The 27,116-nt window shown below is 45.8% G+C and overlaps 1 protein-coding gene across 11 annotated transcripts in view; it reads left to right on the top strand.

The window, feature by feature from the left end:
* Positions 1 to 27,116, top strand: part of LOC117600066 (cell adhesion molecule Dscam1) — a 150,657-nt gene that overhangs the window by 85,232 nt on the left and 38,309 nt on the right. For all 11 annotated transcript variants that reach the window (XM_034315023.2, XM_034315024.2, XM_034315022.2 and 8 more), the window contains 3 exons: positions 11,476 to 11,796; positions 13,390 to 13,551; positions 21,457 to 21,606. In XM_034315023.2, the coding sequence (XP_034170914.1) occupies positions 11,476 to 11,796; positions 13,390 to 13,551; positions 21,457 to 21,606 (633 nt within the window). The remainder of the gene's footprint in view (positions 1 to 11,475; positions 11,797 to 13,389; positions 13,552 to 21,456; positions 21,607 to 27,116) is intronic.

The following is a 27,116-nucleotide window of genomic DNA, read 5'->3' as shown; positions in this document are numbered from 1 at the left end:
CTGCGTACGCGTACATCAGCGTGTTTTATTAAACCGGCCACGAGAATTTCGCGTTTTAAAGGTGGGTTCAGTCGACGTCCGGAATTTTTCTTCCGCGATGGACGATGCTGACCGTGCCGGCCACCTCGTCGAATCGAGTTTCCTGCTCGTGTGTGCCGGTCTGCGCCCGTTTTAAAACGACGCCCGGATTAAAAACGTTCCGTGGAAATATTAACGCGTCCGTGAACGCGCATTTCATTCCCTGCCTCGCTGCATGATGCGTCGAGAAGAGAAATTAGTCCTGGTTTAACTCGTCCGGAGGTCTCTTATAGCATCCTCCCATATACGTACGTTTCTTCGTCGCTGTTCCAGGGATGGGTAGACAAAGTCCGTGACGAAGGAGAGACAATTACTTTCACGCGTTCTTCTCTGCGCTTTACTTTCTTCTCCAAGTTATTACCGTCGGAGACTTTCAGGTCTCCGGGTTTCAGGTGTAGTTTATAGCCACTCATGTTAGTTTGTTCGGCCCAAAATCAGAACCATTTACGCCGATGAAGAGTTAAGTGTTGGGTTTTTCGTACCAGATTCAACGATTGGCAAACCATGAAAAGGCAATTTATCCTTGCCCTGCGCCATTGGGGATGGTGGCGACTGGACAGTGGATTTATTTATTTTAATTAAGATGGGTCGGTATAAGCGGAAGCTTGGGAACGACAGAGCAGCTTCGAAATTAAACAATAATCTGTTCTAAAGGATGAATGTCGCGACGAATGTTTTGTAGATATACGCTAAATTAGACCCAAATTGTTTCCCTCTCGAGGTTATTGAGATTTCTATCCCTCTTTTCGTCATCTTCGTTGAAACGACGAGCATTCTTCTTCCCGCAAGATTTTCCGTCACGCGTGGCCCCGCAACCGTGATTTTATTTTTTCCCTTCACCGAGTATGGGATTGTTTGGGGATCGCCATAACCCTTGCCCATGGCTCTTTGTTTCGTCCCTTCTTCTTCGCATCCACCGAGATCCATCCCCCCCCCACCCTCTCATTCTCTACGTCTCTGTGTTTCACTCTGCACCCTTTAATACGTCAAGAGCCGCGCCGTTTCGCCGTCTGCACCTCTGGCGAGACTAGCTTCTCGTTCCGATCGATATTCCATTGTATCGGAGCATTGAAGTATCCTGAAGAGTTTCACTGCCTCGTAACGACACCGATGCTATTATGCTAATTCAGCGCGTTCCTGGAGTGCGGATGCTAGCGAGCGATAAGCTAGGAACACCTGGCTGGAGAAACAAGAGGATACGAGCCACCCTTATACACACGCGCCTTCTATACCCGGTACACCCTGTCTGCTCGTTTAACCTGGCAAAAAAGCGACATTCGTGATTAATTCCCGAGGAAAATAGGACGCGAAACGACTTCGATGCCGACGACGCAGGTGTCTGGTTAATTCTTTTGTCTCTAGCTAGACGATCGATTCATCTGATTCGTATATGCCGAACCGAGTCTATATATCGATTCGCAGCCTGATTTATCGCCGTATTTATTGACATCGCTCCGTCGACGCTGCCACCGGTACCAGAGCGAAATTATTGACTTCGATTGAAGAATTATTGTTATCCAATATCGCGTCTCTATTTTTCACGCCCCGTACCGTCTCTTTGTTTTCTTTTATCGAACGTAATCGGTAGAAGTGTGCGAGAAGTCGAGAATATCGAGTCTTAGGATTCCGGCTTCTCGTTTACTCTTAATTAATTAGCGACAAATTAGTCGGTGGGAAAGAATGTCGAATGACATTCGACAGCTGGAACAAAGAATCGTCGGCTAAGAAGCGGATTAAGAAAGTTAGTTTGACTGTGAGAAGGAATTCGGTAGCCACTATCCGCTGCTAAGCAGTTTACCGAGCAGCGAGCCGCGATGTCGTCAAACGCTATCTTCGTCGGCTCGCGAGCGAGATCTCCTTTTTGTTTCCTCTCAAGATGTTCTTTCCTTTGGTACCGTAGAATCGTAAGAAGGGCTCAACCGTATTACGTTTCCGCGAGGCCATTTCCCGTTCACTGTTTCAATTATCCAGTAGCTCGGCTAATTGCATTTTGCGCTTCATTTTCTGCCCGATAAGTTTGCCTCTTTTCTTCTCTCCTGCTCGTTCAATCTCCCCCCCGCTCTCTCTTTCTCTCTCTCGTCTATTCGTTTCAATGCTCGCTGAAGATACAACGTCGAGGAAAATTGTTTTCAGTTAAACAAAATCAGTGCTGAGTAGATCTGACGAAACGAACCTGCGATAGTTTCTCGCGAAGCACGCGTTGTCGGTCAGATTTTTCTAAACGATACACGTGCATCCTTTTCACGCCAGTAATTAACGAGTTAACAGGAGGCGTCGTGTTCGTTGCAAGTTGTTCAATAGTCGATTGCTTTATTCGATGAAGATGGACGAAAATTGGTTTGATTGGCAGTCCATGGAATCGTTCGTGTCGTTGATTGCGACGCTCGTTAAAACACAGTCTAGCCTTCCTCCGAGGGTGTTGAGAATTCAACAACTTTCGGTTCAACGTTCGTAGTCTGTTATTCCTTGTCTGTTATCGATCAAAATTTCAATTCGATCGGAAGATATAAACGATACGACGATAAGAAGGGAGAATTGATAAAAAAAAAAGGATACATTGCAACTCACCGAGACGAAAAGAACATAACGTAGATACCTGACGATCCGACAGACTTTCCGTAAGCAGCTTATGGCAACGATCGGGTCAGCGTAGCAGGCCGATCCTCGATCGTTGCCGGTTCAAGAGAGAAGCGTTAAGAAACAGGCGCAACCACGCGTAAGATTCCCTGCCGAGCTTCCCCTCCATATTACGATCCATTTACGTGGAGTTTCGCGATATTAGAAATCGACGAATCGATTTGAAACCGATAATACGAGGGAGCTCTCGGTGGTTAGTGGATAGGTATACTCGGTCGCAGAAACGTTCACGTACATATGAGAGAACGCACACGATCACGAAGAGCATGGCGGAAGGCAGAAGGCATGGATCCATGGAATTGTCAGCCATTCCAGGCTCCAGGGATTAACTCGCCCAGGAATGCATTCCCCCTTTCCCCTTCTCTTCTCTCTTCATCTTCCTCTGTCTCTCTTGATTCCCTTCTGTTCACCCAATCGTCCCTCTTCGTCTTTCCTTCCTACATTTCCTTTCCTTCTCCTTCTCATTCATTCGCCTTTCCCCCGATTTTCTCGCCTCGTCCCACTTCATGATAGGGTGAAGCACTCGCAGTCATTTTCTCCATTTTGCGATTCGATTTCCGCCGATATTGCTGCCGTCTCGCTAGATTCTTCCATTCGGTCGGATGAAGACGCTGCCGAGGGAAATATATTCATCCGCGTGGCTCTGCGCAGTGAGAGAGAGACGACGAAGCCGAAGAAGACGGAGAACGAATAGACCATAGAGTCGGAGAAAGATGAAGGGAAATCGAGCGGTTAGAGGTACAAGGTTTTTCGCGTGGCGACCAACTAATTTCATCGTCGATGCCGTCGATTTCCCTTCGTTCTTTCTTTCGTTTAACCCATTCCACGGGAACGTGCTTCATGGAGCGCGCATAATGTGTCTACCTACGGTACTCGAAGAACGGGTCAGACTATTCAAAGTGAGCTGGTAAGATGCCGACATGGTACATAGTGTCGAGGATCGTCGTAGATAAAAGAAAGAGATAATCGAAAGACCCGGAAGTCGTGTCGCTGCAAAGCCACCCCGCCGGATAACCGATTCCAGGGAAGCGTGCTGGAAATCTGAAGCACGATTGTCGCGTGTCAACATTTTCCGTCGATCATTCAGGATCTCGAAGGGGAATATTTTCGGTACCTGTTGCAGAAATCCGGCTACGAAGGAACGGAGTAAATCTATCTTCCTCGGAAGTGTGTAACTAACGGAAGAAAAATTGAAGTATCAGACGGTTGAGATAGAGCTTTCTAAATTGTTCGAAATCCAATTTTGGCGCTTCTTTCTAACGAGGCTTTAATGCCCTCGCTGTCGGCTGTTCCCAAAGGTCCGTGAATGTAGGTGCGAAGCAGAGAGGAGCCGATAAAGATTTGTGGCCGGTTTCCTAAATTTTGCAAACGCCCGCACAGGGAATCCTGATTTATGGCCGTTGCTGGTATATCATGCATGCCCGTTGCATGCCTTTCTAATTTCGCGAAAATCTCTCCGTTCTCGAGCAAAGAGTCGAAAGGGATCTCAATATGTTGCTCCGTTTAAATCATTCAACATTTTTATCCGGATCTTGTTTAGAGTTTGAAATTGCCATTTTAAAGGAGAGCTTCATACTTCCGTCTCGATATAACGTCGAGTAAAAAGGTACACGGGTCTCAATATTGCAGTAGTCGACAAAGGAAGCAGCTCAACAGCCGCGTCTGACTTATGCGCTACTCATTCTACTGATTCATCGTTGACTCGCTTTCATAGAGCCTTCTATCGTTCAATTCGCTTCGTATGAAAAGTAGGTAATGCTATATAATTGCAATTATTCAGAATACATTGTTCCATTTTTCAATTTAAGCTTCCTCCAGACACTTGCGTGTGGTATTAATATTAATGTGGCTGAAAATTTTATTGAAATTTTTCTCCTCTCGATTCGTAGTACCGATCACCGGCTGCCTACCCTCGTAATTTTTATCCGTATCAGATCTTTTCGCCGCATTGTTCTACCCCTTTCGCAAACTAACAACTTACCGTCGAGATTGAAACGAATTCTAGTGTTCGGAAGTCGATGGCTTCGTCACGGATCGATCCGTCTCACGGCTTTATCTGTTCAACGATTACGCTCGGCCGGTCGTTGTGCGCGTACGTTTCAACCATCGTGGAACCGCTGGATTTCTGCGTGTGTACGCGTATACACGTATAGGTAGTTCTATGGAGGGACCAATCGGACTGCGCATTGCAGCGAAGTCACGGCGTGATTGGTACGGTATTGTGCGCCATAACCAACGGTGAAATTAACCATGATCCAGATCAAACGATCGTAACGGTGTGAGCGTGCCGACAAAATCCAACGGAGGGGCTGGTATCGCTCCACTGCATTGCAGCTAACTTCGGGGGTCATACGCGTGTACGAGAAATATATATTCGTATTTATGTTGGCGCTTAAGTTGGATTAGCGGAACGGAACGCAAGGATAATCGCGATCCGCGACTATCGATCGGCCGGTTCCACTATGGCTCGTAGTGTCGTTGTTTAAACCAGTCGGAATTAACGGAAAGGAAGTTCGATGATCGTGGTAAAACCGATCGGCCAATCCGTATCATCGGCGTCAGGTTGCCGGCTAATTGAATGACACCCCTTCCTCGTCGTGTACACGAAACCGGATTCGAACGATAATTCGTTCAACGGAACCGTGGTTATTGTTAAAGCGTACGGAAATCGCGCTCGCAACCGCGTGCACATTTATCGTGGCAGAAAAATCGGTTACATCGAAACTCGATTAATAGAGATAATCATAATCGAACTATCGAACGTTTCAATGCAAACACGATCGATCTAATCTAGTTTCAAACTTCTCCTAAGCGTCATCGTGGTTCAAGTTCGAGTGGTTAGCCGCATGGTTCGCCGATTCTTCGTGAAAGTCGATCCAAGCTGTAATTCGAAGTCAGTGCCCGCGGTCGCCACGAGTCTCAGCTCGAGACGGTCTTAAATTACAGTCGACTCGGAACGCGAGCTTAATCTAATTAGAATGAAACCCCTTCAACGTTTCCAATTTGCGAGGATCGCAGAAGGGACCGATTCACCATCCGATCTATCCGACGATCCTCCCTGTTGGATATTCCAACTTCCGGCCGAACGAATCGCCAACGATTCGTCTTCCTCTCTTTCGATCCGCTTCGTTCCCTAGATAAGAAGCCACGTCAGTCGAGCGCCGGTTAATTCGTCAGTGACGCGCGAATTCCGTGCACCGGATGATAATACCAGGCTGCGATGCAACCGGCTTCCGGTGCAAGCGTGACGGTGCTCTGTAATTAATCAGCAGCGCGAGGCGCGACGCGCGACGCGAGAGTACAGGCCTCGGAGTAACGTTCGCTCTGCAACGTTTACACAGGCGGGCATACGTGAAGCTCACACGATGTGTGTGTGTCTGTGCGGATGGAAAAGAGAGAGGCAACAGCAGTGGCGAGTGTATAAATGCGACATAAATGGCGTTGGTGCATAATTGTGAACTGGCACAGGTGTATCGCGTCGGTACAATGGAGAAAGCAAGCAACACGGACCGTCACTCGGTCACATGTGCGTAATGGAACGCGTTAGAGGGTGAACAGAGCAGCTACTGCCTCGAAACCTTCCAGCTTCAAAGGATTTTTGTTCGCCGCTCTCGGATTATCGATGTTCCTCGCGTTTCGGTTGAATGCCACTAGTGACGAGACACCGAGACCGACAAACGTTCCCCTGTTACGTATTTATTTGAACGGAACGCGTTCCACGATGCATCGTTGACCTAAATACTGGGCGTCCACCGTCAATTTTTTTACTAAATTTCGTTACATTTAAATACTTTAGTCGTGATAATTTTATACTTTACAATACTTCAAATGTGAAACTTGCATTTCTAAAAAATAATTTTTATTAACACTAGAACTACTGACTTTCGATGCACACTAATTTTTAACCTGAAAATAATACAGACAATTAAATAAATACCGGATGAAATATAATTTAGTATATGTATCCATTCTTTATCTCGACAATAGCCAACATACATTCCAGTAAAAATAAAATTTTAATAAAATTTATAAATTAAAATAAGAATCTTGAAACCAGTCATTTTGATTGGTTTAGTAAGACTAGTGTTTATAATATTTAACGCAAGAACATTTTTAATAGACAAAACAGTGAATTACAGGGAGTACAGAGCGAAAGGCGAGCGTATCAAGTAGTATAAGCACGAAATGCGCCCGACAGCAGTCAGACACGTTCAAAGGCGGGACGCTCTAAGTAGAATAAGAAGGTAACAAATGCAACGCTACGGGACGCGAACGACGCCGATGTAGAAATGATACGGGGATACGGGAAGATCGTTAAAGTACCGAAAGCGACGAATTAACGGCATCGTGTTGCTTGTATAACGAAACAAAGGGCAGGCGCGAAGTCGTGGTAGAAGTTACACGAGACAAGATTGCACAGTGTTTGGAATTTTCCGAGACGTGTCGCGTCGTAATGCTGGGTAAATACACGTCGGTCGGTAAATAGTTGCGTCGCGTCTCGTAAAACGGAAGAGAAACGGCGAGCGTACAATTGTGGCGACGGTATTGTTGTCGTATAATTGTCTGGCAACGTAGTTATCCGACGATTACGCAACACCGGAAGCAACTCGTGCAAACGTATCGAACTTTCCCCCGTCGTTACGCAATTATTGGTCGATCCTGGGAAAAAAGCTAGCGGGCGTCGTTACGAAGTTACCTGCGGCAAATACAAGGCGAGAAAAAAAAAAATAGAAGGAAAAGAAAAGAGAAAATATCGCGGCGGTTCACGGTCGATTGGAAGCTCCCGTTAAATCTTGCTACACGCCATTGTTTCCTTACGCGAGCAAAATTAACCCGGCTGCCTGCGGCCAGGCAACCTGCAAACAAGCTTCAGCACCGAATTTCGCCGTGATTAATTAAGCCGCGTTCAATCGTGTTTCACAGGCAGCATATTATGCGAGCTCTTATATACACACGGCGGCGCCAGATGCGCGACGAGCAGCCAGGATGAATTTCATGCCGTCTCGACAATGCACCTTGCCGTCAGACTCGTACACCACTTTACCAATGCATGAGACCCTACTGTACTTTGCTTATAGAGCTATTTGTAGGATGACAATCGTTTACATTCGCATCTTGCACACGCGATTTCTTCACATCCCCAGGAATTTTTCAAATTCCTGCCTCGACTGTATCATTTTTTAAAGCAAACTTGAAGAGACGAAATCGGGTCAAACGCGTCGTTCGGTACATCAACACATTCGAAAATATATCTTCAGAACGTGTATAGTACGAGGACCACTCGGACGAAACGATTTGACGATACACCAAACGCGTACTAAACTAGATTTCAACATATTTATGGTGCATCTCTGTCGACACCCCGCGTGTAAAGGAAGGAAATGATGGTGAATATATTTTTCACGTGTCTCATTCAACAGTCTGCGCTTCAGCGATAGATTCGCTAGGTTTTTGTATTCACATACACAGCCTCGATGGTCGTTGCGATCGAATGAACAGTGTATTCTTCCTCATTGCGCGCCATCGTGCGATGTGCGCGCAAATACAGGCACGAAAAAAAAGAAGCGAAAGAGGGAAAAAAACGTGTGGTGTTTATAAGAGCGGAAATATGCTCGCCGTGTTCATCTATGTGAAAGTATAAAAGCGCGACGACGCGGAATAGTGTACGTTTGATTTGTTACCGTGTTGCCTTTTTTCCACTTTTTCGACGCAATCATCCTGGTAGCCAGCGAGTTAACGTTCGATATTCCTTTTTCACCAGCATGAACGACCATTAATGTAGGATTTAGTCGAATTTGGAAACGCATTTTTTTGCGGTCGCGTGCAACCACGCGTAACGCGTGTACGCGCGTACTCGAGGGTAGATCGCTCGTCACGCGATTGAACGCGCATCCCACTGAAACATGCACAGGAGGATTTCAAGTGACGGAAATAAAATATGGGTAAACTACCGTGACCGTGTCATGAAACGCGGATTCAAACACGGTACTTGGACTAAAAGCGGAAGAAGTAGCTGTTAACTTTAAAATTTTCCTGTTACCGAACCGCTTCCTGCTCCCTAGAAATACATGATTTTAATTAAATTGTAAGTTCAAATCAGCTCTGTTCGTTTCTCGTCGAACGTTTAAGAAACTCGAGTTAGATAGTCCCGAGGGTTACTCATTAAGAATACCTATATTGTTTTAACACACGAACGGAGAATTATTGGTTTCCAAGTATCAGTACTTACTACGTATAACCTGCATCATTAACGAAGAACAATCCTCCCGAACATTAGATTGAAACCAATAATATATTGACCTAAATAATTTAATCGACAAAACAGCCGTGTGGTGATTAAGAATATTCCCGTTCAATTCTTCGAACAATACCCAAACGAGCTATAAAACTTCAACGAAATACAACACGAGAGATTCCCGTTTTACATTAATTCGTAATCGTAAATCTAAACTAAAATTCGGGCAAAACAGCCAGTCACTGAGTTATACAGGATAGCTGAATCATCTGGGCGTTAACCATAATTATTAACAATATTTTTAATAGAAAAATGATAAATCATCATAATTTGTTTTGTATGTTTCGCATAACAATACCATTTTTTTATCGCAAAGCAAACTTTTGAATTTCCTTTAACGCATTCCGTTTAATAACCGTTTTACATCGAATCACGCACACAAATTGCATTGTACGCGTAACTAATTTAACCATATTTTCCATCGTTCCCGTCGTTGTTCGACGAACACAGAACGAACACAGAATGGGAAGAACGCCCGCGGGAGTAACAGATGCATCAATGCAAACGGTACGTGTGTGCGAGTGCACATGCATCGAATGCACACGAATGTGCGCATCCATGGGGTTGCAGAGGTTGGATGCGCGTATAAATGGAACGTAGATGGCGACGGTGCATAGCTGTAAACCGGTGGCGCAGCTGCACCGAAACTCGTAGAGCACAGGAAGCATCGGATATAAACGTCTTTCCGGTAGCATGGTACCGTGTAGCATGGCTCGAACTCGACGTACGGTTCACTTTTACCGATTCCTCCGGATTTCGCGTATCGGTATCCTTGCTTATCAAATCGCCCTTCATACATAATGCACTCGCCACCCCTGGTACTCGGTTCATTTCCCATGCGCATCGTCTATCCGCTCGACTGCTCCCCGATCGCCGAAAAACAAGCTGCCAGAATTCTAGGACAAAGCCTGTGCTGGCATCAGCTGCACTGAAGGTGCTCTATCAGATTTTCTCGTTCGAAAACGGCTGGATGGAGATGGGTAACGGTTGATAGAGGGACAAGGGTTGGGGAAGGGGAAAAGGAAATGATACGAGTGGAGAGAACGGTAAACGTTGCAATCGCGAGGAAAAGGCGACGATTCGCGCGTCATTGGGTGAACCTGGATACACGTACGTGATCGTTTTATATTCTCCCGGATAAGATACGATAGAAGCTGATAAACAAATTCTTAGCTTCCAACGTGGAGAGTTCGATTAAAAAGAGAATCGAAATGCTTTCAAATTTAGCAGCTCGTAAATCTTTTTCAGACGAGAAGAGCGTTTTTCCCGCGATAACGTGTCGGCGCGTGAGCGATGAACGCGTCTCTGTGGAAAATGCAAATGATTTCGCGCGGTACGTTATAAATGACAAGACGAAGATCGAATATGATCGATACCGGTGTTATTACCACGTCGTCAAAACGTAGCCGCTGTTTTAGGGCATTCCTAATAAAATAAAAGCTCGTCGTGTTCCCGGATACATGTACACAGAGACGCTCAGCGTCTCGTATATTTTGCCGCGTAAACTGCTTACCGCCGAGACGCCCGCATCGGGAGTATCGAGAAAGTAGCAAAGTAAACCCGTTGAACGTTGCCTTCGTGCGGGGGAATATTGAGAAAGCAATTGTTTCTCTCTTTGAACGGATATCTTTATTGATTCGATTCAACCTCGCATGAATTATTCGTTTAGGGAAGAGTAGCCACTTTCTACCCGGGATATTTTATCGAATTTTCATTTAGATGCATCGTCTGTTAGAGCAACCTCGAGCGTACGATTGATCATCATTCGTCTACTTCGTTTCCATCTTCTAGTCTGTTCCAATTTTCGGGGAATTTTTATAAAGGATGATATTCACTTACGTGGAAACTGCTAAAGGTCTTGAAATATTAGCGATTCTCTCAAATGAAGAACTCGCAACGGTATGCAAATTTTCAACCCGAATTATTCTACGCGTAATTAGCGATGGGTAAACTGCGAACGTTTATGCAAATATACGTATGTCTTTGTATAATATTTTTTCTCCTCAGAGGATTATCTTAATTTTCAAATTTTTAATATTTTACGTTTCTTTTTTATACGTACCTTATATTTGCATACTATTTCGCACTCTCAGAGCCTGTAAAACTTTCAAGACCTAAGGGTTCGTATAAAACCCGTATGTTTAAATTATTTCAAAGTTCGCGAGAAGAAGTTTCGAATATCCTTCACTATTAGGAGCCTCTGAAATCTTAGTCCCTCCCAGGACACATAAACTACCCCGGTGCTTATCTAACGATAAACACGACACCCTTTCTGCATACAATTGTGCGCATAAAACACGCCAACGTACAAAACGTCGTATTTTCAAAAGGAAATTTCTCTCTCTCTCTCGTGGTTAACGGCAGAAATCGGCTGGTCATCTTTCATCAATGTTCCTTGCAACCTGCTCGATCCGCCTTGTCTGTTCGATCCTTCTAAACGGAACACGGTGCGATTCATGTTACAGGACGAGGAGTGGTGCTGGATAGTCAGGGTCCAGTGTTGATCTCCGAGCCACGGTCGTCGGTTGAATTCTCGAACGAGACCGGAGCAATGATCCATTGTTCGGCCCAAGGTAGTCCCTTGCCGAGGATTGATTGGCTTATGGGAGACGGGTCACCTGTACCTTCTATATCGCACATACGTGAGATGCTGGTGAACGGTTCGATGTACTTCTTGCCGTTCGGAGCTGAGACCTACCGACACGACGTCCACTCGGCCGTTTACAGATGTCAAGCCTCGAACAGCGTCGGCAGGGTGTTGGGCCGTGAAATCACGGTAAAGGCCGGTGAGTACCTTTATTTCTCTTCTTCCGATCGATTGCCTTCCTCTTTCGTCTGGAAACTTGACTTTTTCCCTATTCGCACCGTTCCATCAAGCCCCCTCACGATTTCTGTATAACGCTCGAATGCTCGATCGTCCCTGGTTTCGGAGTTTTTCGGTAAAAAAAAATCTGCTATTCGAAAACGCACGAGTGCTTAGCGATAACGAGGGCCCCATTTTTCGTGGCGAGCGAAACTTAACCAGCCGTAGAAGGGGTACGAAATCGTTCGAGCAAAGCTTGTCTCTCGGTTTCTAGACCGCAACGCGGCTATAATCCGACGAAAAATTGCCGACGAACGTTTCCGGAGTATCGTGGCTCGCAATTACGGCCTCGAGTACAATGTAGCTGGAACCTCGTTCCCGAAGAGGGAATTTAGCGTCGCCACTTAGGGCGCGTCCCTTCCAGGATATTTAGGCGCTTCCGCGAGCGAAATTCGCAGTTTTCTCGTTACGTAAAAAGTGAACGCGACACGGAGAAAGCTTGCCGGGTGTTATCGGACAACGGGGTGCCTTCGACGCGGCCTGATATCTCGTCGCTCGTAAATGTAATCGGCCATTTCGCGAAATGATGTTCTAAACCACGGACTCCGGGGAAGTTGGAAGAATGATCGTGGCTCGAGAGAGCCGAGCCAACTACATTTATCGCCACCCTGCTAGTTCCTGCCTCCCTTCAGCCAGCTCGCAGACGTACAGCCTTAAACTCGCGCTCGCTTATGGCTAACAAGCGGCACTCGCTGCCAAGATCAAGATTCGCCGGCTGTTTGCTCGCTGCCAAGTGCTTGCTTCCACTCGCGTTTTCCACGTCGAACGATTTAAATACAGAGCCACGCTTGTACGCGTGTGCGGCTACGTAAATGCAACCCCTTCGCGAAAGAACAAACGAGTCCGCGAGATTCTTTCCGGCAAGCGGTAGGAACAATCGCGACATTCTGCCAAGAATCACTTATCGCATTTAGCAGCTCGTGAATCGAGCGAATTTCTGGCCCGACTACGTGAAAGAATCTCCTCTTTGGTTTTGGACGTAGAGGAGAGGAGGATTGTACGCAGGAGACGGGAACTCGGTCGTTGCAGGACTGAAAATGCGGGAGGGAGCCACTCTAATTACCGAAAGCACCGCTGCCAGACGCTTTTAAATGCGCCGTTGTTCGTCGTCGGAATAACGAGCGCATAATAGAAAATGCGTAATATATATATACACGTGGGTGTAGATATTATTATCGAAGTTAACGACGAGATTATTGTGACCAACAATTGTGCACCCAGAGAAATTGTCGGGCTTGTACGATTCTATTGATTTTCCCTAGATACCACCGCGACGAATATAGTAATTGTGAATAATAAAGTTTGAACTTTGGTTAAATCAATAAGAAGATCCTCGAGACGAGTTTCCTTCTCTGCTTTCACGTTCTTTGATCTCTCCCTGCGTACTTATATAACTTTCTCTCTCTACTATTCTTCCTGTATCAAATGCATTACCTTCTTTCGCGATAAAACGTAAGGAATGTTAACACCTACACGATTCTTTTCTCCACCAACGTGATGGTAACTTTCTTTCCAGTGGTGCGTCAAAAGTACGAGATCCAAGTGCGAGACGCTTACGTTCTGCCAGGAAATACCGGTGTGCTCAGGTGCGAAATACCGACGTTCGTTAAGGAATACGTGGCAGTCACGTCCTGGGTTCGAGATTCCGCCTACAACATCTTCCCTACGCCGAAGAGCGGTGAGTGAAATTGCAATAAACGGGGACGCGTTCGACTAGGGTGAACCGTCGAACGTGTCGAGCATCCTACCACCATCGATTCGCTCGATATGTTTTCAAACCGAACCTTGCGGGATGAAGTGTCGTACCACGAGGAAAATTCGATTCATTTTTCTCTTCACGTATTAACGTGTTTCCGCGAAGCAGAAATAATCTCCATTCTAAAGCGAGTCCGCTTTAACTCGTTAACGATTTTCGATGGGTTTGAGCAACCACCTACCAATTGGCGTCTGGTCGCAATTGTGAAAGCCAACAATTGCGACTTAACATTAACAAAAGATTCAGCTAGTTGTCGAATGAATAATACGTTCGAAGAGAACCCTTATCGAACCGACGCGACGCGACGTCGCGTTCCGATGAATGCGATCGCGTACTTTTTAACGTTTACAGTGGGCCACGAAGGGGTTGGTAGAAATGGCGCATCGATGGAAACGTAGGGTAGGACCAGATAAATTGCAGCTACTTTTTTGTCCGTTTTCCACCCTTGTTTGTGTACCACGACCGATGCGTGCGGAGCAAAAAAGCGCGTGTGCACACAGTCGCGTCGATACGCTGTTCTGGTCAATATCCGAGTTAATTAGAATCTGAGAGGGACGATTCGAGTGTCCGCGTATACACATTATCGTGGCTGGCCCCCCGTATACACTAAGCCCAACGTGAATTGTGATATTACAGGCGAAAAAAGGGTTTATGAAAGCAGCGGTGACTGTGCGAGACGAGGATTAAAATCGAGACGTGTGTGCTTTCGGACCATCATTTTTGTTTTCATGACTGCTCATCTTTTCGGAGCTAAACGGGAATTTTTTTTCTATCGTTTATCAGATAGATATTCTCTGTAAGCCGACTTTATCTACTTCCTCGAAGAAAGTTCAGCCGAACCAGCGAAGTTGCCAGCTTGGCCACAAACAAACGTTGATTGAATGCGATGCACATTAAATTTTACGACTTTTATCTTTCATACCTCTCGACACCTCTCCAGACGAGATTTCAAACTCGCCCACCGCCTCGTACCATCGAAACTTTCCTAACTTCTTACCATCCGTCGCCATAATGGTCGTGCTGTGCCATCCAGAGAACTTGCCAGTTTAGAGCTCCATCTTGGCCCGAAACTTTACGCATTGTTGAGCGTCGTGGCGCGATGTTTTGATCGCATCTAACATTCCACCCTCGAGAGACACGCGTGTAACATCGCGGACCACCAGCCGCACTTATCGTTTCAACGTACCTCTTTTCCTCCATTCTTTTTTTTTCTCTTTCTTTCCTTCTCCCCATCTCTACACTTTTCGCGTTTTCCTCGACTCGTTCGAAGGTCTCTTTTGAAAAAGACTCGATCGCAGTCGGTCGTCTCGAGGCGTCCTCTTCGTTTCCTCTCGAACGGATTATACCGAATAAACGGGAAGTTTTTCGCGTCGGCGGACTGATCTGCGCGCGACTAAAACTTTTCCGAGCGATTCGTTTTCCATTCAGGCTCGAGTTCCCCCGACGTCTCTCGACCCTTCCATTTCCTCTTCAATTGCAAGATTGGATTTTCCTCTGGGAACAGCCACCACTTCGCCTGTTGCCCTCGCCGCGCGGCCAGACTCCTTTGCCCGAGATATTTCATTTAATTCGAAGGTTTGTCGCCCGTTCGTCAAACGCCAGCAACGCTTATGAACTTTCAAGGTTTCTCAAGAGTGACCAGCTGAGAGTTACGTTTGCTTTTTTATTACCAGCGAAAACCGTGAGCAATATTAGGACTAAATAAATGTGAAGGTAAATAACGGATGGATACAAAAATTGAAAAAATGAGATAAAATTTTCTTTCGGTCTTTTTTACCAATGGTAATCTCTCTTTAAATTTTTCAAATTTAGTTCCATACATAGTTTCTCCTGAGAGAAATAAAGGATTGTAGGAATTTTCCAATAATTATATATCAACACGCATAAAGCTCGAATTTCTTTGGCCAATATCAGGTTCGTACAAAAGAAAGTATTTAATGAGAATCCAGCTACCTCTATCATAATGGAACAGTCTGACAAGATGGAAGATCCGAATCTCGGTTCAATATCAACGTAATCGATCCTTTTTTAATTCTTGCAAGTCCTTTCTCGTGATGTCACGATTCATCTAGTCCTCTGTAAAGCGTGGACAAGGTAATGTAGGCCAGATACGGTCAGCACTGGATACCAAATCGATTCTCCCACCCTGACTCCGTTACCATGGCATGGAAATTTCCGACTGATAAATCGTTACCTGTACGTTTGTGTTAAAAAGTGTTTGCCTAATCAAATTTGCATGATAGAAACTCATTCGCAACATTAATCCAAATAATTTAAATGCATAATCCGAATAATGTTCTCGTTAATTGAATCTACTAAATCATTAATGCTGGATTAATCCAATTTTGAATCCCATGCACTCTCCAATCGTTAGTTATATATATTACCGATTTATATCAGAAGAAAGAAAACATATTTCTTCGATCTTTTGATCGAACCTCTTCCTTTAAATAGCCGTTCAATCGAGTTCATCGTATTCGTGCAAAGACATCGAGGTGCAAGGAGAAGTTTTTTAATAATTCCTTTGCAATCTCGAGCACGAAGTCGTAATAAGACTTCGATAGACTTTGTAATAAAAGACACAAGTCGCTGGAAACCCTGTCACGGTTTCTATTTCCACAACCTCTTTGCGTTGCATCGAAGTGCATCGAAATGCATCGAGCGTCAAACATTCCTCGCGACGACTTTCAATCCAACGTTGCAACAGCATCGATTACGTTCAATTCGTTAATTTAACGAGTAAAAGCAACAATCGGTGCCGGTCGAATACTGGTTGGAGATCATCGATGGTTCTCGGATTAAAGTGCAGCGAGTAGATCCGGGCGGATGCAACGAGCTGCAGTGCAGCTCAAACACCGAGCGGCCGGCCACAATGCAAATTCGCCAGAGGGTAGATTGAGGGGGAGGGCGATGATCATTCCCACGTGTACAGGGAGTCTCGAACTATCTTCTGCTTCGTAGTACTCGCCCTTCCGTCTAACTATGCATTTCCAGCGTCGATTCGCTCGCTTCAGCTCGTTGCTCCGTTCTCGTTTCTCTTTTTCCCTTCCACTTTGGCCTATTTTTTCCCTCTTCTCTCCCGGGCATCCGTTTGACCCGTGCTCCACGGTCCGTGCATTCGACGAGTCCCTTAATTTAAAGCAGATTCGTTATATAAGTCGGTTACATTGATGCAATTACTGCGGCTGATCCGCGCAAGAGTTGACATCAGAGAGTTAGGAAAAATTAAATCGCCTCGGGTCGCGAGTTTGATCGTTAGTTAAACTTAACCAGCAGAAGAGATAGCAGGATTTTTGTGCTATATGTAGGTGGATAGAAACGAACTCGATCCAGATTTTGTAACGAGTGAATCGACGCGAAAACGGTTCGTGTTATCCGGTGTTTATACGTAAAACAACGCATTAACGATATCGCAGTGATAACAGACCCGGGGCTGTTTTCATTCATAACACTTCCGAGATTTCGCGGAGCTTGCCGGTTAGGCAAACCGAAAGTTACTCGTTTGTAGGCTTTTCCACCCTCTAACTCTGTTCGAGTAACGACAGACAAATCCAAACTCGATGTTTTACTTTCTCTAATACACGGCGATGAATTTTCGATTCCTTGGAAACGCTTAAAGTCAACTTTCAACTGTTGAAATTACTTTTCTCCATTTTCTTTGTTGTGCATTTTTCATTGCTATGCCCCCGGGGAGACGATAAATAAACGGCGACACCATGCTCGACCCGCGACCAGCTTAAAACCAAAGTTTTTCTACGTAACGGTGTTCCGAAAAACTTTTCTAAAATCGTCGAGAAATAACGCGACGGCACAAAGAGCAGCTAACGGATATCGATTTATCGCTCATACAAGAATGGCAAACTTTCCGAACAGTTCTCAACAACCTTGCTCGCCCTTCGGTGTACCAGCACGCTTTTCGCCCAGACGAATAAGAATATCCACGGCAATTTCGAAAATAAGGTGCACTCGATGTTCCCACGGAGAAACTTCAGGCAGGCTTTTAACAAACCGAAACAGTTTGAAGTTCATTCCAGTGAATAAAACGGGAAAGTTGAAAAGTACCTTTCTCGCTTATATATCCTTGACGCCTACCATTTGGCTAACTAAAATTCATTTTTATTAAAGTGTTTCGAGTCATATCTCTGTTTCCAACTATCGCAGTTGCTGTATCGAATATCAACTTGCTTCCCCCTTTCTTTCAAAAAGGTGCAAACAATCCAGCTGTTAATCAGTCCAAGATCCCGTTGAAAGGACGCGCTGAACGGAAGCTGTCGCGAGGCGAAAAAGATTTATACGGGGAAAGTTGGCGCGATTTAAAGCGTCCGTTCTATCGCGATCCCGTGCGAGATTCATAACCCCGATAAGCGAATGACAAGACTCGCGGGAGGGGTGAGCGTTTCGAAAATCCTGCGATGATTTATTACGTTATACTCTCTCTTTCTCCCTGGAGAATCGTTGCACCTGAGAACGGCGGGAAGTTTCCTTAAAACCGAGAATCTGGACGACACTCTGAGAATATCCACTCGGAGCCAGAATCAACGGAGCAAGAAATGCATTTCGATAAAAGCCAACAAACATTCTATTCTTAATTCGACGTACAAAAGAAAAACCTCTAATTCTTGAGCTTTTGTTTCATTTATTCAATTGGTTATCTCCGAAAAACCTCTGAATATGATGTTCGTCGAAATGAATATGAAAGGATTTACAATAGATTGACAATCTACTGTTCCTCAGCAGTATGTTAAAACGAATACCGCGTTGTTGGTCCTCTAATATCGAAACAATACGCGTTCACCTAGGAATCATCGCCAGAATTGAATGCTCGAGCGGCTGAAAGCACGCCGCACGTATTCGCTCGCGTGCCATTGTATTCTCGATTTCGCGTCGCAGGTGCGCCAGAGGAGAGGAAAAATTGCGTAGTCCCATACGATGATGGGAGATGAAGAGGAAAGGTTGGTGTTTCTCCCTTGAAACCGATGCTCTCAGAATTATTACACCGGCTAAATGGCATTTCAGCTCGTTAATGGGTATTAAAAAATGTTTCGTTTGACCCGGCCGGAAATCCGTTATGTCTATTCATGCGTACTCCTGTAGGGGCATAGTCACGAAGACTTGCAGCGAGATTGAATCCGCGAAATCGGTTTCCGTTTCTCCTTTCAAGCCCTTTTATTTTCTCTCTCGACGTCTATGGCGTCCCTTTTCGAACGAACAGCCGAGCCTGTTTCCACCGCGTCCGCCACGAGAATCATGGCGCAACGGGGTCCTATTCTGTATCGCGGCCCGGCTTATTCGAGCACATTATTCCGCGTGTACATGCAAAAATATTCGCGTGGCCGAACGTTGGTTAAACCCTGTGCCATCAGCCAAATAGACGTCTGTCATTTTCCCTCCCGCAGCCGTAGTGCACGCTGTTCGCGCTCAATGTTTTATACCGCGGACCCTCTGTCCTAGTCCATTACTCTTATTGGCGCGCGCGAAATTCCAGTCGCGCGGTTGAAACGAAGTTTTCCGGCTAGCCAGCGGGAAGAAATTTTCCCGGGAATAATCCAACCCATTGGTGATCCTCTACCTTTGTCGCCATTTTAACCAGCTACTGATAAAAAATTCATCGCAGACATTGATTTCCTTGTCGTACTCTATCGAATACTAATTACTCTTTAAAGATTTCCAATTGTGCAGCGTGTATCAAATAAAGCTCAAATATAATTCTACCAATAATCTGGTATTAAATAAAAAAATGAATTGCAAGAGTAATAAATTTCATGAAATCTGCAATCGCCATTGTGTTATAAATTTATAAATACTTAGTACCGATGATATTCTGCCGTTTGCGTCGATAAATTGTATCGGGTTCGTACGTTTTTAGAATTTTCAGTAGCAAAGCGACGCGATAAGTCAGCCGTTGGCTTTTGCGTCCTTGCGTTATCCCCGTTTCCTCGTCTCTCTCCTTCTTTTCCATAAAATAAAAGTTTTTTTTTATTCTCTTCGCACAAGTACGTTAATGATTTAAAGCGGAAGCGATTTCCCACCGCCGAGACTTTCAGCAGTTTTCGCGGCTAATTTGCGAAATAATAAAACTACCTCCGTTGGGTCTGCGAGCGACGTATGCAAATGCGAAACACGTCGAGTTCGCCGGTTATTCGGCTATTTTTATAGAACCTTGGCTTTTGCCTGTCTTTCAAGCACACGCCGCAGCTTTCTCGCTCGTAGGTGTGCATACACGTCGACCTTTAAGGCGGGCACCAGACTTACGGGCGTTTTCGCTAGCTCCATTTATAGCCGGTCGTGTAGCAGCGGTTAGAATGCAGAGCAATTTTACTCGAGAATAATGCAATACACGGTGGCGCGGGAGATGCGCGCAACGAACGTCGAAATATTGACACTGCCACGCGAGCCCGGCCAACGAGGGTGGCAGAGGGTGTTGGGACGAGGGACAACCAGCATGAATACTGTATCGGTGCAAATGCAGTCGTTTATATACGCGGAGGTGCGAACGCGGGCAAAAACATTTTCGCGCGATGCATTTTCTACCGCGTCACGCACGGTACACAGACCCACACCCACACATGGACGGCCTGGAAAATGCTGGCGGAAGAGGGGAATTTACGTAATATATTTCGTGTCAGCGGGAGAAAAAAGCAGGAAAAATAGTGGCTAAAGCGTCCCTTTGTCCCGGATGGCATCACTCGTGCAACGATTTCGCGTAATTTACATTAGAAGGCGCGGCCCGTAACTCGGCCTCTGGTTTCACGTCGTTTCATTTTACTCGTTGAATACCACCTCTGATGTTTCCTTTATACCCGACGCTTTGCAAACCAATTTGTATCGCGTCTATTGGTTCCTCGAATCGTTATGCGACAGTTCCATCGAATATAGACTACTATGATTAGATCGTGTGTACGGCTTCGAGCCGAGGTGTCGTTGGCCTCTGCACTGATACTTCCATTGAATATAATTGCCTCGAGAAATCAGAAGATCGAAGCTCTCGTTAGCTGAAACGTCGTGTTGAATTCCTGGAACGAAAGATTCTCTTCGAACATATTACATTTACTTGCAGAATTCAGTCATACCTTTTAAACGTTCCCAAGTAATAAATTGTTTGATAAATTCGTGCTATTTTCATTTTCCATGGAATTTAATTTATAACATTCGCTGTTGACTGTTTCTATATCCTTGACCTATATCACTTCAACAATTTTTCTACCTATCTTTATATTTCTGTCATCCTGATTCTGTTCGAAAAAGAAAAACAGATTATATCGCATGAAGGTAAAATGAGCTTTCGCAAGCTATATTTCCCCTCTCACGGGAGGTATGTAGCCGCGTCGAGGTCGGGTTACAGGATTGATGCACAGCTAACTCGCGAGATTTTTTTACGAGCATCGATCCGCGCGCGACTGTATGAAATTAACTGGTTGCAGCGCGCATTCTAGTTGCCCTCGGGCGCATCGGGTTCCGCTATTTCGGTGAAACGTAAGCGACGTGCCGGGGCACGATGCTGCACCGCTCGAATTTTCATTTTACACGGCCGTTTAATGGCGACGGTGGCCCCCATTAAAATCGTCGGGCCTAGTTTTCGAATCATTTTCCTCGCAGCTCATTTTCCTTTTATTGTTCCTCAATTTACGACACGTGCACCGTCGCGAGGAGAATTTTCCATTAAAGAAATTTGCATATTAATGGAAGCTCGACCGCCACGAGCAACGATTGGCTTGAAACTTTTATTGAAAAAAAAAAAAAGAAAAAGGAGATAAAGAGAAAAGGAGAGAAATTAAGTATTTGTATCGTTTTCATCGCGGATTTAATTATATCTGGATCTGCTTTCAGATGACAGACATCATATGCTACCCACTGGAGAGCTGCTGGTGTTTTCGGTCACTTCGTCCGATGCCCAGTCCAGTTATCGATGCCGGACCGTGCACCGTGTCACTGGTGACACCGTGGAAAGTTCGTCGTACGCCAGGCTGGTGGTCACCGGTAAGTTGCGAGCAATACCCACCTACGGACCGTTCGTTCGCGAACTGTCAAACTTTCCTTCGAGTGAATATTTAATGCCGGCAAATGCATGGAGAAATTTAGCGTTGCTCCAGGTAGCAAGGGAGAAAGTCGAGTTAGCTCGAAGCGAGCTGTGGGAAACGTGACGGATCGCATCTGACTCGGGGACGGTTTGAATGTTCCACCAAGATAAATGATAGTAATATGCGGGCTAATATTTTATTTTCCCCGACTATATTACCCTGCCATGTTATTGGAATTAATAGGTAAAATGCTCCATTTTCCTGTAGTTGATGTATAATGCCGAAGTTAAAGTATTTACATTTCTTCGAGTAAATCCGGATACCATGAGAGAACACTGAGATTTACCGGAAACGCATCAAATTCACATCAACAATGCCGGCTTCCGTTTCGCATAAACCAGCGAGTAGGACACGCTCGAGGAAACGCGTGTAACGTACATCGAGAGAATGCTCGTAATTAGGTTATATCCTATTTGCCGGCAGCAATGCGCGATGAACGCGTGTAAAAGCTGCCGACCATTCGAAATCAGCTCGTATTTTCAGCGCTGTCGGTATATTTTGTTTACGACTCGAAGCACTTCGACTAGCGCAGAAACACCGGTAGATTCGTGCACCGCGAACGTTTCGGCCATTAGCATTTCGGACGTTCATGATTTATTCATGAAGAAAGCAACGCGACCGGTCGAGCCCGGCGTGCGTGCGAGCAAGCTAGCTAGCGTCCTATTGGCTGCCACACGGGAAACGCGCAACAATGCATTATGATTTACTATGCAAAAGGTATGCGTGAGATCGTTATATAAACGCTCGTGTTTAAGTAGATGCGCGAAACGTTTTCTCGGTTATCCCCGAGAAATGCCCCGAACGAACGGCCGCTCACGTACGGCCCGCGACCGGCAGCTTTAATCGCCATTATGCTGGGGCAGCTTCTGTCACCGGAAGTCGAGCAAACTCGTTTTGTCCTTAGGGGTGCGTGAGGGAAAAGCCAACGGGGAGAAAGTTTCCTCCAAGAGGGGAAATGGGCTTTTCCTACGAAACTTTTGTTTCCTGCCTGGTACGCCGGTTCAAGGGCCATGTGGCCCAAAACGCTGGCCCAAGCCGCCTTTAACATTTTATAACGTACCAGCCGTGCACGCTAAATGGTTAATGCTCGTTGAAAACGTCATTATCAAAACGATCGTAAACAACCTCTGTTAACGATCCGACCGCGAACACGATAGTTCATCGACGTGCTTCAACCGGCGTTTGAGAGCTGCTGATTCATAAGACATAAAATGGGTCGAATGTGGATGAGCGGCTGGAACAATAGATGGCTAATGATCAAAGTGTAAGCCGAGATGCTGCACCGGTTGGAACTGAGAAGACACGGAATCGAATGCGAGATGAACATATTGTTCGTTAGTTGTGCACGGCGCCGTCTCAAACGGCGAAATCAGGAGTCGTTGTCGAGGAAAGTGCAGCCTAAGGAAGAATTTCGGACTGCTCGTTTCGAAGAAGCAGCAAAACGATAGAGAATTTCAAAATCGACACTAATATGAAGTTACTCCGATATTGTCGGACTGCGTCGTTTCCTTCGAGGAACGTTTAATCCTTTCGTTAAGGGAGACTTGGACAAGAACGCCCTAAAAAGAACGCTATACAGAAGAACGAACCTATTGTAGTCTCTTGCCCGTTATAATGATCCCCCGTAACGAAAGAGTTAAAATGATTGTTACTTCGTGCGGACGAGTATTCTTCAGAATTTCTGAAATAAAAGAATTCGAAGCGATCTTTCATTAAAAGAGTTGAAGTTTATTCGATAAGATTCTTGCAACCACTAGCACCGGATAGATGCAAGATTACGCAAACGTCTAGCTAAATTACACTTCGAATCCCAGCGAGCCTTAAGACGGCAGGGAATTAATCGATCTCGGCAAACAGGGTTGCAAAGAGGAAACGCAAGTTCCTGAACGCGTCCGTTCGCATCAGTGTCTCGTCCCCGCGGTAGCTGTCCGTCCCTCTTTTTATCATAGTCACCGCCATTACCCGTTCTAGCATTTTTCGCAACCTCTCACCCGTTACTTGCCCTCCTCGCCGCTGACACGAGGCGGCTACATCACTTCGCCATCGTACCATTTTAGGGAAGCACCGCCTTTTAAGCCGGCTGTCCATTAAACAGCGGAGCCGGATGAACCGCGAACCGTTTAAAAACTCGAATTCCTTAAGCCAGATACGCGGTCGCTCTACCATGCTCCTAATGGACCCACCCTCGCCTCGACGCGATGCGCTTCAATCGACTCCCGAAACGTTTCACCAGTTTCCCTTCTCGATGTCCACTCGAACGACGTCGAAATTCGAGAACGCCTTTCCTCTGGCAACTTTTTTCCACGGAAGTTTAATCTGTACATCGTTTCGAGTTACACCCGACTTTTAACGTTTAGCTTTGTTTCTGTCAACGGGGCAGTTGCCGAAGAAACTTCATTCGCTAAGAAACAATAAATTCTACTTGTTCCCTTTTCGACTCGAAGAAATATGATCAGATTTCTCCAAATATTGATACAGCTCAATATTTCCCTTCGTATAGATAATGGGAGAAATTTTCGTGTCAAGTTGGTCGAACGGTGAATCGACAGAATACTTAGCGTGAAAACAGAACGGAAATCGATGAGCATGGAAAAGCCAGCGAAACTTTTCCACCGTTCTGGCGCGGAACTTTTAATTATATTCGCAGCCACGAATCAGCGCCACTCAGTTCGAAAATGCAATCAACGGCGAATGTTGTCTCCGAGCAGCAAGTTGATTCTCGCCGCATCGTGAACTGGCGAATCTCGCAAGTTTTATCGGTACATCCGAGAGTTTCCTTCTGCATCGTTCACGATCAATTGATATCACGGCCGGAGCGATACGTTTCATTCGATTCCGCGGGAAGTTCGCGGTAGGAAAGAAAGTTTCAGTTCCGAGAGCCAACGAGGATGCTTCTTTCCGCGCCGACTCTCGATTCAATCGAGCGACCAGTCGGTATCGCGGTCGAACGGTTTCTTGGATAGTTGAACATCTCCTTTATTGGCCGGATCTCGTCGACGCCGTGGTTTTTGCACCAGCTAAGCTTCTGCATAGCTACTGGCCACCTCCGGCTGTTTCGCGACCGTTCTTTCGTGTCTCGGCCGAAATCCAAAGTCTAACTCACACCGTGGTTATCCGGCGTGCAAAGAACCACCCCGTCAAAAAGTTTCTCAACGTGTCGCTTTATTTACGATTTTCCAACGGCGATTGTTGCCGCGAAAGTCGTAAAAGCTGGCGACGAACTGCTTCGTCGCGGGAAATCATTCAGCGTGACTGGAGCGCTGACTCCACGAAACAAGGGGAGAGCAAACAGAAGGGGTGTGGAGAAAACGGAAGTGGAGCGTAAAGATTACCGTGATATATTAGTTAAACTTCCTCTTTTCAACGGTCAATCTTTAACCGATCTTCCTCGTAACGATTCGTGAACGGGAGTTCGCGTAAGATTTAGAATAGCAACCGACGAAGAATGAAATGTTTCAATTTAAACTTCTAATAAGTTCCTTAATGAATAAGTTGATCCGCAATCTGCTACGTTGCACAGTTTAATAGCATTCAGCCGCTGTTACATTTCAACCTAACCAAATGTTCAACTACTTACAAACCATATTGTGTATGCATAACTCATGAAATTAGATGCAAGAGAGTTTGAAAGCTTCCCTACGAAAACCTGTGCTCCGTGGTATCCGCGAAATTTCACGGCGCCGAGAGAGGTGGACCCAGGAAAACGAGGAGAGCACGGTGCTGTTATCGCGATGATAAACCCGCTGCTTGGAAATCGTAAATGCAGATTTATCGCGATTATTCGAGACGGTGTAAAGAAGCACGAAAAAAAAAAAGAAAAGAAAGAACAAGAGAAATGGTGGACGAGTTAGCTGTGCCGCACGTTCACGGTATTACTTCTAAGTACTTTAAAGACTCTCGCCTGGCAGCTCGAGAAAAATGTTGAACTTTCGGTAAATCCGTGGAATAAGGCGAGCGGCTGCTTCGCGGCACGCTTTTATGATACTCCGTTGGCTTTTTTGTCGGTCAATGACGAAGATGGTCGAGCGAAAGGGGCGGAAAGATAAAGAGGAATACTCTCAGCCGGGGTTGAAGAAGAAGAAGAAGAAGCGGACGGAGATGGAGGAGGGTAGATATCGTCCTATTGGAGAGTCGACGAAAACGCAAAGTACAATCCACGGAGCCAGGATGCAGCCAGTCTGCGGAGCAACGTCGGCAAGAAACAATGCAGCCATCACGGCTCCAATCCCTTCGCTCGCTACCCCGCAATCTTATCGAGCTCAACCTACTTGTATCTCTCTTTTCCATTCCCTATATACCTCTACCTACGTACTGCATCATCATTGCACGTATATACGTACGTACATCCATACAGTACCGTCTCGACGAGAACAAGGAACCAACGAATACGATGATTTGTAAGGAACTAGACAAGTAATAGCCCTCGGTGTTCTTCGAATTCCGCTCCTAAAGTCGAATTGCACGACCGAGATCCCCTTTTCGTGGTTTCTTCCGTTTCCTCCTTCGCTATCACCTCGAATTCGACCGATTGTTATGATAGTTGAATGGTTAGCTGGAAATGGTACTCCCTGGAACATCTGGCGGGTGGAAGTTGAAGAAGGATCACGCAACATTTACCAGATTCGAGAGAAGAAGGAAATAGGAATCTGCGAAACGTCAGCCTTTCGCTTAGGGGTTGGATAAGAAACGGAAAGGAGACGAAAGGGTGCGTACATTGACGAAGACGAACGACGTCGCGACCACTTATTTTTCTTGTTTCGCGTTAAAATATTTGCGCTAGAATGCATTATTCACCGTGGCTGTTATTTGTCTCGGCGAGTTTTGAATTTTACACCGGGTTACGGGTCGCGTATCAATCTTCTTGGGTTTCACGCTTCGACCAAACCCCCTTCGTCCCCGGAATATGACGCGTTAATCCTACAGCTGTAGAACGAAGCCGTTAATTTAACAACAGAACACCCCGTTGGTACGCGCTCTATTCCGTAGCCCACGCCCTGAATCCGCGCGCCGTCGTTTCAGCTGCTTTTTGCCACCGGTATGTTTATTCGCACGTGAGTTTTTGCCCCCCGAGCCGCGTTTATGTAACGAAAGATACGGATACGCGGTGTATAAAGAGGGTGGAAGGGTGCGGGTAAATACCCTGTGTCGCGGGGTAACAAACGCGCAAGCCACGCGGACGCATCACGCTCGTTCGCAGAAAAAGGGAAACTGCTCGCTGTGGAAACTCGAAGGAAGAAGAGGATATTTTTGTTCGTTGACGCTCCGCGTACACGTAACTGTTCGTTGGAAAGCTTTGAACGGAAGAAAATTTCGCGAGTGCAAATACAGAGAGAGAGAAACTACCTACGAGAGGATCAAAACGTTGTTGCGTCGTTCGTTGGAAATCGCGTGAAACTTTGAAAACAGAGC

Source organism: Osmia lignaria, chromosome 15, assembly GCF_051020975.1.
Source record: "Osmia lignaria lignaria isolate PbOS001 chromosome 15, iyOsmLign1, whole genome shotgun sequence".
NCBI lineage: Eukaryota > Metazoa > Arthropoda > Insecta > Hymenoptera > Megachilidae > Osmia > Osmia lignaria.
The sequence above is the reverse complement of the archived record's forward strand: the minus strand, read 5'-3'. Positions and strand labels throughout refer to the sequence as shown.